Source organism: Sus scrofa, chromosome 16 (assembly GCF_054392235.1).
Source record: "Sus scrofa isolate SSC_HxYL_T2T_F1_AM1 chromosome 16, Sscrofa_HxYL_maternal_Yorkshire_Landrace_v2.0, whole genome shotgun sequence".
Lineage (NCBI taxonomy): Eukaryota > Metazoa > Chordata > Mammalia > Artiodactyla > Suidae > Sus > Sus scrofa.
Genome location: NC_139398.1, coordinates 31,711,544 through 31,725,246, shown reverse-complemented (window position 1 = coordinate 31,725,246; position 13,703 = coordinate 31,711,544). Strand labels below are relative to the sequence as shown.

At 42.1% G+C, this 13,703-nt stretch overlaps 1 protein-coding gene across 6 annotated transcripts in view; it reads left to right on the top strand.

Annotated features, from left to right (window-relative positions):
* ADAMTS12 (ADAM metallopeptidase with thrombospondin type 1 motif 12) overlaps positions 1 to 13,703 on the top strand; it is a 375,325-nt gene that overhangs the window by 248,627 nt on the left and 112,995 nt on the right. For all 6 annotated transcript variants that reach the window (XM_085002056.1, XM_085002059.1, XM_021076980.2 and 3 more), the window contains exon 12: positions 225 to 394. In XM_085002056.1, the coding sequence (XP_084858182.1) occupies positions 225 to 394 (170 nt within the window). The remainder of the gene's footprint in view (positions 1 to 224; positions 395 to 13,703) is intronic.

Below are 13,703 nucleotides of genomic sequence, written 5' to 3'. Positions count from 1 at the left end.
GATTGTGTGGTCAAAGGAAGGGGTCAAACTATTTCAAAATAGGCAACTATACACTTGGGACTGAATGTTTGTGGAAACAACAACAACAAAGTGTGAAATTTGAAGAATTTATTCAAAAGATGTGTTTTGGCAAGGAAAGGGTATGGTCAGATGCCAGAAAGTTTTTAAAGGAAGGTGCTGGCCTTTAAGGAAATTGAAATACAGCCTGTGTGTTTTATGCGTAGACCAAAGTTTGGAGGGAAGTACTGCACTGGAGAGAGAAAACGCTATCGCCTGTGCAACGTCCACCCCTGTCGCCCGGATACACCAACATTTCGGCAGATGCAGTGCAGTGAGTTTGACACCGTCCCCTATAAGAATGAATTCTACCGCTGGTTTCCAGTTTTTAATCCAGGTAAGGAGCTGTAACAGGATGTTCCAGATCCAGGGCCACTGACACTAGCAGAAAGCATTGATAGGCCAGAGTATCTGTGATGTCCTGCAAAGTGCAGCAAAAAGAGAATCGTACCACCAGGAGTTTTATATTTTAGGAGGTGGAGACACTGACCTAGTTAAGTTGATCAGTAAGTGTTGAAGGCTCTGTGCTGAGCCTTGTGGCAGATAAAAGTGAAGTTTATCAAACATGACATTTACTTCACAACAGCTGAGGTGCAACTAAGCAATAAGTGGTGCTTGTAGGAATTCAGGAATGAATCAGTGATGAAAGTGAGTGTTGAGCGTGTGGAGCGGAATGTAATTCTAGCAGAAATTCAGAAAAGAAGGATGCTGTGGGTTTGGACTCATTTCAAAGAAGGCTTCCAAGGAAGTAGTTGATAATTCTTAAGTATGAGTAGACCTTCTACTGGAAGAAGGGAAGGGGGAAGCCATTGAAAATAGAGTCAGCAATTCCAAGTGAGAGGAGAGAAGCACGGGGAAAGACAAGACGGTAGAAAATGAATGAGATGTGAAACTTCATCAGAAGTGAGTGAGAACCAGCTCGGGGCCAGAAATCAACATTTTGTATGTGTAGGACAGTATTAAAAGGGTGAAAAGTAAAATCAAGCAACAAATGGATGCACATCAGGGGATGGGGGCATAATAGAGTTGGAGAATGGAACCGCAGCCTTGGCAGTGCTTCCCCTGAATCAGCACCAGGGACACACTTTCTCCTGAAAATGAGGGCAAATCATTAACTGTTAGCTATAGATTAGCATTAGGAAGTATCTGTGATTGAGTTCTCTTATGTCACAGTAGGTTAAGGATCCACCTTAATTCAGGTCGCTGATGTGGTCCAGATTCAATCCCCAACCTAGAAGCTTAACACATGCCACAAGTGTGGCAAATAACTAACGAACTAAATAACTAAATAACTAAATAAATAAGGTATCTGTGCTATTTGTTGTTATTCGAATACAGAATGAAAGAAAAGATTTTTCTGAGTTAAAGATACTGGAGACAAAGTAGTAAAAAGTAACCCTCATTTGTGATTTTTCAGTTTTTGAAATCCAGTGTGATAGAACACAAGAGGACTCATAGAAGTCAGCCAATAAATGAAAATTACATGTTTGGACTGTTAGAAAAATGATATAGTCAATTGCTTTTGAAAGAAAGACTCTCTGGTGTTTTTCCCACTTTGTGTCTCCAAAACACCCTGATGGCTGTTGGTTGTCATGGGCAACATCTCTTCCTTGTTCCCCATTGTTTAGCATCATTCATGTTCTAGCGGAGGGAGTCATTTGGGTTTTGGTGGAATTTCACTTCCTGATCCAAGCACTTGAATACAGGAAAACTTATATATATATATACTTCTGTGTATGCCAAAAAAAAAAAATTCACATAGTGATGAAAATTATATCTAGTTAATATTACTTATATCTATATTTTGGACATTCTATTTTGTTGGAACTAGTTGAGTCAGTAGTACTACAGACCCTGAATAAGCACCCTTTCAGAACTAAAATGGCATAGCTGCCCCCATGTTGTGATGGTTGCTTAGTTTGGGGGTCCCCACTCATGCTAGATTCAAGGTTGGCTTTGTGTCTGCTACCCTCTGACAATTCAAATAGCTGGATTTAGAATAAAAAGATTTGGTTCAGTCTGGCTTTTCACTGATTTGCAAGCATGTATCATGTGCCTACTTTTTGCACAGCATCACGATAGGTGTTAAAGAAATGAGAGTTACAAAAATAGACACAGATTTCTCTTGCGTTGGAGTGGTTGCTGTGCCTCTGTTACTGATACTGAAGCTATATAAACCTCAAATGTGAGGGAATTAGGCTGAGTGCCATCTGCTTAACTCCTGTCTGCCTGCGCTGTAAGCCTCCATCCTCCATCCAGTAGTTTTCTTACAAGCTCTTTTGCTATCGTTTGAGTATAGTGACTTACCTGCTAACCCAAGTTGCTGCCTCCTTGACCAACACACAGATGTTTTTCCCCCATCAAACTCCATCCTACAGAGTTGCTCTTTGCTTTGTTGGTGGGCACCCCTGGTGATGACAATGTGACATTCATGTCCACAACTATGTATGGAGCACTTAACCTGTGCCAGGCATTGAGTACTTTACACCGCCCCCCCCCAAGCTTCCCTCAGAAGCCACCAGAGGATGAACCAAAGGTACAGCACAATGTCCCATCCATTCAGGGGACAGTGTTAAGTGTCTTAGTAAGTGGCCTTTGGTAGATTTGCCAAGTAGCCAATGACAGAAGGATCCTAGATTCAAATATTTGGAATTTCTCCATCAAACTCCATCAAACCTTGTGGTTTTCATACTGTTCCGTGGGATCCCAGGCCTCCAAAAATGTTTGAATCTAATTTCATTTTCCAAAAAATAATTTAAGCTGTTTTTAAAGTGTACTAAAGAACAATGCTTACACCCAAAAATACTATATATCAGGTTTTACCATATCAAAAGCCACCAATGCATAAACATAACGTTATACATAAGGTTTTCTGCAGGCCTTAGCATAAAAGTTTCCCATCAATACAATTTAACTGAGAAATATCCTGAGATTGCAGGTCAAACTGTTCTAAACTGTTTTCATTTGCAGATATTTGCATGAGTCCAGATTTTGTTATACTGTGCAACAACAACAACAACAACAACAACAACAAAACCATAGTAAAAAACAGGTGGTGGAGCCAATATGTCTGTACCTGCTGCCCATAGCTTGATTTCAAAATTTTCTGTTCATCTTAGTATTCTCCTTGGATCCCATTGACTAATTTTTAACCACAATATACTTGAACTTACAAAATTTATGCTTATTAAAAGCCTGATTTTACCTTGCTTTATTTGCAAAATCTTGTTTGAAAAAAGAAAAATAATTCTTCTGCTTAAAGGGTTTGAAAAGTACTAATCTAGGTCACCTCACTTTCCAATATCAGCATTTTCTTTACCAGCACTCCTGGGCAGAAAAAAAAATATCCAAACTCCACTTGCTCACATTCACAGAAGCACCAGTGTGAAGAGCTGTGGCTATGTATTTTCTCACTTACTCCCATCCCCATCCTTCAGAGACAAAGGAACTTAGCACCTGGGAGGACAGGAACTTACTCAAGGATATAGTGTCTTGTATAATGGAGCTGGAATTGAAGCATAAAGTCTGTTTGTTTAAGAAGCTGAGATATTTATACCACCTTATGTGGATTCCCAGGGACTTGGGTAGCCACTGTTAATAGAAATGTGTTTATATCTTGCACCTTCTATTAGGAAATGACCAAATCCTGGTCTTGATACCATCACTGTCCTAGATGCTCTCTTCCGTTTTAGATATTTTTTTGGTCTCAGAACACCCAATTAACCCTTCACTTCAGCTGATTTTTTTGTTGTTGTTGCTTCTAAATATTTCAGCCCTGTCGATGCTTAATGCTTGTGAGACTTCCAGCAAATGTGGAGGGTCCTTCAGGAGCATCTTTAAGGAACTGTTACAGTTGCGTTCCCTAGGAACAGACTCTGAGACAGACACTAGATGCAGGAAGTTCAACCGGTGCAGGAGGAGAGGGAAGGAAGAGGGATTGGGCAGGGGGCTAAAGCTGGCTTCAGTGTGGTTTCAGTAGAGGTCTTTTCCGACCCTACGGGGAGCTCTGCAGCTGGAAGGACCTTCAGAGCTGCCACAGATGAAGTGGGGAAGCCGGTACTTAAGCCCGGCATGGACTGGACATTGGTTGTGGTCTTCCCCAGGAAGATGTGAGTATCCTTGGTTAAGGATGCTCTCTAAGGCCAAGGTGACCATTGAGGCCCAACACTGGCAGCATTCCCAGGGCCTGGACACCTGAGGGGACCTGGGTGGTATGCATAGAGTTTATTATGAGAATACTTGGGGTTTAGATAAACGGCCTTTAAACAGAAGGTCGTTGTGGAGAGAAACCTGGGAGATCTTTAAGCCAGAAAACTTTCATTTCACAGACGAATCCTCTGTGACTTTAAGAGGGAAAATAATGGAATAATAAGGACGTTTGCAGATACTCCAAAGCCATTCAGGCCCGCTCCCCCCTGACTTTCCTCTAAAATAGAAGAGGGAAAATGCAGGAGTCCAGCTCCAGCAGCCAGGGATGTTCCTGCAGGGATGGACGGTGTCGGCAGCAAGAACACGGAGACAGCCTCTTTGTCTCTTTTTCAGAGAGCTGGACTGCTCGTTTATTAATGGAATCAACCATGCTTATACACAATTTTTACTTACCTTTGGCACACGTCATGCGTTATATACATCTGGTGATATTTTTTAACTTTCCACTCCATCAGATGTTACCTTATGACCCAGCACATGACCAGGTACATTTGGGAACACAAACAATGTTCTTTTTTGTACTTTCCACTTGACTTTTCAGAATTAAATTTATTCATGTTAATGATCTAACTTTGTAGCAAAAGCATGAACCTATTAACTTTATAATTAAAAGTATTTCTATGTGTCTAAAACCTAAGACCAAACTGTATTCTACTAAAGGTTAACCATATATATCAAAGGTTATTTTTATTCTTATAAAACTAGAAACCACAGCATTGACACTTCTTAGGGTTGGGCCAGTAGGCCTGGCATAGCAATATGCAATTGACTGAAAGTAGGTAATTTCCTGACCTGTATACAATTACCTGATGCAAACTGCACAAGTTTTTCTATAACTAAAGCCCAATATCTACCCTATTCATCAATTAGTCCCTAGCAAAGAAAAGAGCTACCTGCTGGAGCATGGAGAGACCTGTGCCTCAAGCCTCCCTTTTGTCTCCAGGGTTTTCCACAAGTTAAACAGTAACAGTCTGATAGGGTCTGTATAGAAACAAGGAAGGAAACTCAGAAGTGAATGATAATCATAGAACAAGGGGGAATAGTAGGAATAGTAGGAACCTGTGGGTAAACACTAAGCCCTGACGTTTACCCTCCCTGGGGTCTTTTTTTGGGGAACTTTATTTGACAGCAATTTCCCAGCTCTTGCAGTTTTTATTAACAGCATAAGCAAGCAGAGAAGAAGAAGCAGGACCATCACTTTCCCAGACATGCTGTGCAGTCTGGGGTCCTCAGTCTCCTGGACTTTGTCAGCAGGCAGACCTTCACAAACGGCTCCCAGCGGGAAAACTAGAAGACTCACTAACCTGTATTCCTGGGCACCCCAATTCTGACCAAAGGGATAAAGATGGCAGCCCCACTGGGTCAGGCTTCTGGGAGGGAGGGATTTTAATTGGCACTGACCCAGCCGCCCTCAGCCACCTGCCTTCCTGCCTTTCACCCTCCCCCTTTGGGTGCCTGGGGTCCAGTTGGCTTTCTAATCGCATCCATGCTGAGATAAAAAATAAACTCCTGTCATTTACAAGGAAGCAGCATTTTTTGTTTGCTACTTGCAGCAAAACCCATTACTAGTAATAAACTTATGTCAGTATTTGCTCTGTACAGGTGCAACTCAACACTTTATATGCATTTCTCTATCTCCACAAGAAAACTTTATATGGAAATTTAAGTTTTTGACCTAGTTCTTATGGATATTCCAATAGATTTAGAGATTTAAATAACTTCTTAAACTCAGACTATATAATAGTACCAAAAGTTAGCCCAGGCCTGACTCTACAGCCTAAATATTAACCACTAAAACAGAGACTGGGATGAGCCCATTACCTTATGAACAATGCATTAAATTTTGAATTTTACCTAAGATGATTATCATGTTTTTTAAAAATAGATGATTTTATGGCCAGGAAGGTCTGGTGGGAAAAGAGCCTCAATGACTTATCATATTATGATGAAGGCTAGGTTAATTAAACTTATCTATCTTGCCTTTGAAAATTGATTTTTTTAAGTGTTATGACAAAATTATTACCTTTCATAAACAATTTAAATTGCAATTCCAAATTTAGTGTCACTGTTCTTAACCATTTTAACTAAAACGACATAAACATACAGTAAATAGCAAACATTACTACATTTAGCCTTGTGTAAAACTTCGACAAAGTGGGTTTAATTCATTTTTATTTTTGTCCTTTTTTTTTTTTTTTTTGGTCTTTTTAGGGCCACACCCACAGCATATGGAGGTTCCCAGGCTAGGAGTCTAATCAGAGCTATAGCTGCCGGCCTACGCCACAGCCAAAGCAACGCCAGATGGGAGCCACATCTGCCACCTACACCACAGCTCATGGCAACGCCAGATCCTTAACCCACTGAGCAAGGCCAAGGATCAAACCCATAACCTCATGGTTCCTAGTCAGATTTGCTTCTGCTGCACCACGATGGGAACTCCCTTTAATTTTTTTTTTTTTTTTTGTCTTTTTGGCATTTTTGGGGCCACTCCCGCGGCATATGGAGGTTCCCAGGCTAGGGGTCTAATCTGAGCTGTAGCCACCAGCCTATGCCAGAGCCACAGCAACGCGGGATCCGAGCCGCGTCTGCAACCTACACCACAGCTCATGGCAACGCCAGATCATTAACCCACTGAGCAAGGGCAGGGATCAAACCCGCAACCTCATGGTTTCTAGTCGAATTCATTAACCACTGCGCCACGACGGGAACTCCCATTTAATTCATTTTTAGCAATTAATTCTATTCCTGTTTTTCATACCTTTCTGTGGTTATCGTAGAATATATTTAATTTCTTATTTTTAAATAATATGTATTTTGATATATTTGGAGATTGTAATATTACCTTACCAGAAAGTTAAAAGTATACCATTTTAGACCAAAGGTACAGAATTTTGGTAATTACTTGACTGATTTTTGGTTGGAGTTTTGGTGAGGGCTTTGTTTTTGCTTTGTTTCCTCTCAAGCTGAGCTGAGCCTAGTCTTTAAACTGAGCTTCTTTTTCGTTTTTTTTTTTTTTAATAAATATTACTTGTTAAAACAATACACCATTTTAAGTTACGCCTTTTGCTCAAGCTTTAGTATTTCTTAGAATCTGTCAAGGAACTGCTCGCATGCACATCACAGATCTCTTCTGTTCATGCAGGTGCTCCACCGTCCCATGGGACTTCACTTACAAGACACAAGTTCAAATGTAAAATTATTAAGTTTTAAGACAGTGACAACAGAGCATTAACCAAGTGTGAGGCCCTGGGTGCCTGCACAGGACTCAGATCCATGGGGCCCTACCCATAAATGGATTTTAGAAACTAGAGTGTTTTTGTTTTGTTTTTCTTTTTTTGGCCGCCCTGTGGCATGTGGAGTTCCTGGGCCAGGGATCAGATCGTAGCTGCAGTTGTGACCTATGCTACAGTGCAGCAATGACAGACCCTTGACCCACTGCGCCGGGTATTGAACCTGTGTGCCAGCGCTCCAGAGATGTGGGTGATCCCATTGTGTCACAGTAGAAGGTTCACAGGCTGAAGTTCTTTCTTTAAATGGTGAAACTAAAATTGCAGTCTACTCACAAAACATGAAATGCTTCAAAACTTTTCCTTGACCTAAGCAATAATTGGTATCCTTCTTAGCACATTTTAGCTTTTGCTTCTTTCGATCAGTTAAGATCATTATCCAAAAATGCTGCCCTATTCCAGCAGAATTGAAAATGCAGCCTTTGATTCAGTGAATTCATTCAGTTACCTAAGCTTCCTTTGAGAGGATTACAGACAGCATGAGGGTGAGAGTTGCACCCGTCAGTTAGTTTTAGTTTTCCTTTAGCTGAAACATAAAGGATTGAAAAGCTAGAGAAAAAAAATCACATGAGCCTGACAAAGGGATGTGTCAGGGAAGATGCTTATACCGGAGGTGCTAAAACACTCAACTCTGTGGATATTGTGGAATCATTGGGGTTGGTACCAGGGCAGAGGCTCTCCAATATGGTGGTCAGGACCTTTTGAGGATGGAGACCCTCTGTTGCTCCTCCTTCCTCTTGGTGCAGAGCCCTGAGTCACAGGCTCACCCAATGACACACCCAGAGCCCCATGAGAGACAGAGGCTGGAGGAGAGGGCAGGGAAGCAGGACTTCAGGCAGCCTTGTAAACTGCTTCAGTAGCCCCAGCCCTTCAGTTCGCAATGGCTGCTTTCGAGCACAGGGTTCTTTCTGGCCTTGGACACACCTATAGTCCTGGGTGTGCAGGCACCAGGAGTCAGAGCACAGGGTCTGTGTGCCACTATTGCTATTGCACAAGGAATATTCACTACCTATTCCTAAGACGCCATAGAGCATTGTATGTATAATCCATAGAAATCTGAGTTTCTTAACTGCAGTGGACCTCAGTTAGCCTGTCTAACTGTGAAGGACGTACAAATCCAGCATCACAGAAGAAAGATGAAGAGAAATCTCAAAATTAGGGCTTCATCTCATCAGATGTGTTCTGATTACCACAGGGGAAAGGAGACCTTTCTGGTTTTCTCGTTTCAGGACCAAGACATTATTTATAAAAGGAATATATGCTTCTTATAAAAAAGCAAGTGTACATAATAGAATGAAATAAAAATAAATTTTTAGCCCAGCACACTTAACTTACTCCTCAAAGGCAAGCATTGTGACCAGCAGAGTCCCATTTGCACATGAATGGGATCATACTTTGTTGATTCTGCAACTCCTTCTTTCTTTCTTTTCTTTCTTTCTCTCTCTCTTTCTTTTCTTTCTTTATTCTTTCTTTCTTTTTATCTTCCCTCCTTCCTTCCTTCTTTTTTCTTGTTAAAATATAGTTGACTTACAATGTTGTATACATTTCTTCTGTACAGCAGTGACCCAGTCATACATATATATATGTATGTATATATATATTCTTTTTCTCATACTGCAACTCATACTGCAACTTCTTTTTTTTTTTTTTTTTTTGTCTTTTGTTGTTGCTATTTCTTGGGCCGCTCCCGCGGCATATGGAGGTTCCCAAGCTAGGGGTCGAATCGGAGCTGTAGCCACCAGCCTACGCCAGAGCCACAGCAACGTGGGATCCAAGCCGCATCTGCAACCTGCACCACAGCTCACGGCAACGCCGGATCGTTAACCCACTGAGCGAGGGCAGGGACCGAACCCGCAACCTCATGGTTCCTAGTCAGATTTGTTAAGCACTGCGCCACGACGGGAACTCCCATACTGCAACTTCTTGACTCATTGAGCAGAACACCATGGCATGAGGGTTTACCTCATTCCTCTCGGGGACTGCATAGCCTTCCATTAGGTAAATGCGTCTTAATTGATTGGTCCATTTACTCCTGATAAACAGTTCATTGATGCAAGGAACACCCTTGACCTCTGTCACTAAGGTCAAGGTTCATTTCTATGATGAGTTGAGATCAAGTTGAACTCTTTGCCCTTTGGTCCAGAAGTTTCTCCCTAACGGTGTTGGTCACTGCCATCTCTGTTAACTAGTAAACATGGGTTAAAGGTCTTTTCTGGGTGTAATGATCTGCTCGTATTCACTGGGAAAGGTTAATGGTGATAACTACCACACTGAAACAACTGCTCTATACCAGATGCCTTCTCAGAGTCTAACATGTTATTCTCCGACAATCCCCTGTGTGCAGAGACCAAGATGGCCCTGGGAAAGATGTAAGAGTCAGGGCTGGGATTTGAACCCCTATGAATCTAACTCCAAAGTTTGTGTAGAAAATCCCCCAGGCTGTGCTTATTTCTGCCCCTTCTGTGCTTTTCAGTTCTCACAGCTGGTGTGATTTTTTTTGTTTTTTTTTTTCAGGGCTGAACCCACAGCATATGAAAGTTCCCATATGGGGTCGAATTGGAGCTCTAGCCACTGGCCTCCACCACAGCCACAGCAGCGGGGGATCTGAGCTGCATCGGCAACCTATACCACAGCTCACAGCAATGCTGGATGCTTAACCCACTGAGCGAGGCCAGGGATCAAACCCACGTCCTTGTGAATGCTAGTCGGGTTCATTAACCACTGAGCCATGACGGGAACTCCATCACAGCATGTGTTCTGACCCCTGCTTCTCCCATGGTGCCAGCCAGTAGTAGCTGGTCAATACACATGACATGACTGCGGTGACCTTGAGGACATTGCAGTTTTGTGGAGGAGCTTATAAAATCCATAGTCTTGGAAGCATAGGGCTGTGGGGACCCCAGTAGGCACTGAGCTTTGTGCCAGGTCCACATCTCAGAAAAGGTCATGGAACCACCTACTACTGACATAGCTGGATATAGATGTTAAACCAACAAAACAGCAATTGTTTAGAAAGCAGTAAAACAAAGCATGAAATCAGTGCAGAATTGATTAGAAATGGCATAATGGGATAATCTGAAGAAGAGGGTATTTGGGGAAAGATTTGTGGGAAAGAGAATCGAGCCAGCATTACAAACCATGTGTCTTCGGACGGCTCTGAGAGAAGATTGGAATGATAGAAGCACAGCATATGGGACAACCGCAGGGACCTTTAGAAAGCAGGAGTTCAGGATGAGGAGGTGAAATCAACCACCAGAACAGCTGTCATTTGTCAGGCACCTACTGTATACCAGGTGCCACGCTGAGTGCTTGATCTGCAATCTCTGTCCTCATCCTCACAATTTCCCTGCACAGTAGGGATTATTATCATACCCATTTTTTAGATGAGGAAACTAAGCCACAGAAAAGTTAAGTAACTTTCTCAAGGTAATACTACACTGTCATAAGCTAGAACGTTACATCTGTTCTCTGTTGGAGTAAATGGCTCCAGAGGCTGGTGATTCTTGCCATAGTTAAGCCTTGCGGAAGAAAATTAGAATGGAGTCCAGTAGATATTCTACTAAATTGGCTTCTCAGATATGACCCGTGAATAAATCCTTGCCTAATAACACAAAGAGTGGTTACTTTAAAGATCTCATCGAAGACATTTTTTTGTGTGTGTGAAAGAATAATTCTGTGCCTGTAGGTTAGGGGTTAATAGTGTGAGCTCTACATTAAACCATCAGTTTGTGCTCTGCCACTCATCCTATGGAGATCTTGGAAAACTTAATCTTTCTGTGCCTAAATTTTCTCTGTTAAAAAGGGATAGTAAAAAAACTAACATCATAGGGTGGCTGTGATTGCTGTGAGATAAGACAACCACTGCAAAGCACAAGAAGATCTGGGGAATAATGGTCGAGTAATGCACTGGCTATTATTTTGACAAGCACAATTCCCTTTTACTCATTCAATAAGTAGAACTAGCAAACGTCTCTGGGTAGTTTTATTCTTTAGGGACTGAGTCAAACAACACAAGTGCAGAGGAAGTAAAACTAAGACAAACATTGGAACTTCTCTGTTCTGGACTTCAGTGCCAGGTTTGCCTTTGGTTGGGAGGTTTACTTGCTGCAAGGAGCCATTTTTACAGCCCTGAGAGTGAGTGCTTTGTTAAATTTTGCACCCTAGGCAGCTGTCGTCCCAGCCCTCCCCAGCAGGCTAGAATAGATCCTTCCTTTAGAAAAGCTCCAGAATTATCCAGGGCTGCTGCTTCTTTTTGTTTTATGTGTCCAAATACAAAGTCTCACATCTCAATTCTAAAGCTCAAACCAAAGTCTTGTTTAAAAATGTTCCCCTGGCCTCCATCCTTCTACCTGACAGCCTGAGGTCTCACGAAATGATTCCCTGGCCCCAGTGCACCTGGATGGATGTTCTCATGTCTCAGAGAGCAGAATTGCTCCCGGGCAGCTCCTAAGCACTTTTGTTCCAAGTTAGGCAGTGACAGAGCTAATTGTGTTGCCAGGAATGAAGATTTATAATAATTCAGAGTCATGGCCCGTCTCTGGAGTCTTCTGGCCCTCTTCCATTGGCACCTGGTGGAGTGATCTCACCAACTCATTTTGACTTTGTTCATTCTCTCAGACAACTTGCCTACTGCACTTCATATAAAATCAGTTGATATTTTTTTTTTGTCTCTTTCTTAATTTTATGGCCACACCTGAGGCATAGGGAAGTTATGGGGCCAGGGATTGAATCGGAGCAACAGCCGTGACCTGTTGGGCAGCAACATCCTTAAATCCAGTGCACCAGTCCAGGGATTGAACCCACACTTCTGCAGTGACCTGAGCCGCTGCAGTCAGATTCTTAACCTACTATGCCAGGGTAGGAACTCTCAGTTGATATTCTTTATTTGTTTTTACCTTTCTCCTTTAAGCTTTGAACAGATGCTTTTGAAACTCTGTCTTAAGTTCCACCAGAGTCCCAGATTTGAGCTTTTGCTCTTAGTTAAATTTATGTAAGTTGTATACTTTTAATTTCTTTCTTTTTCTTTTCCTTTTTTTTTTTTTTTTTTTTTTTTTTTACTTTTTAGGGCTGCACCCGCAGCATATGGAGATTCCCAGGCTAGGGATTGAATCGGAGCTATAGCCGCCAGCCTATACTTCAGCCACAGCAACATGAGATCCCAGGCGCATCTGCAACCTACATCACAGCTCATGTCAATGCCAGATCCTGACCCACTGAGCGAGACCAGGGATCGAACCTGCATCTTCGTGGATTCTAGTCAGATTCATTTCCCCTGCACCACAAAGGAAACTCCCAGTTGTAACAAAACTAACAGCCCTTCCCCAAATAAACTTTTAATTTCTTTACCACATGGATCATTGCATCCTAGAGCAGCCTTCCCTAGAGCTGCTCACTCTGGCCTTGCATTTGGTGCCCATCCACATAGAGGTGGGTCCATGGCAAATGGCATTATGGTTGGTCCCATAGAGCCCTCAGCTGGTCATGAAGCTAACAGCCCTTTCCCCAGTAAACGGGTTCAGAAGGGATCCCCAAAGGACTTTTCTGAAGAAGACATTCTCAAATTTTTCACTTCAAGAAAACAAGACATATCATTCAAAAGAAAATTATTATTTGAATTCCTCCTATCATATACATGTATTACTTATTAAAACTTTTAAGGCAATTTATGTGTTAAAAGTTCTCTGTCTTGCTGCTTATTCTAAGTACCTATGTATAGATAACACATTGTATTAAGTAAGTCTTTACAGCAATTCTATGGGAAGATCACCCTATCCTCATCCACAAGGAAACAGAAAATTAAACCTTAAAATGGATTGAATTCAGGACCCAGCGTGATGGGTTGGACCTCTGTGATAAGCGGGTTGGCTTCTTTGGCAAAAAAGGAGATCATTTGTTCCTATGCAATTATAAATCTGTGTCCAAGGACTTCATGGACTTGGGGAGGATAAGGGAGAATATTTCTTGGGGGGGTGGGTTTACAATAGTAGCAGTGGCATTCGTAATGAGCTGGTCCCGTGGGAGGGTCTTTCCCGGAAGTCTGCTTCCTCTGCTGCAAACAATGGGCTGGCATGGTGCTGGTCCAGAGTCCTGCATCACTGGGTGCTATTACTTATTTTCTAGGTTAACCTCAGATGCTCAGTGCCTTATTTT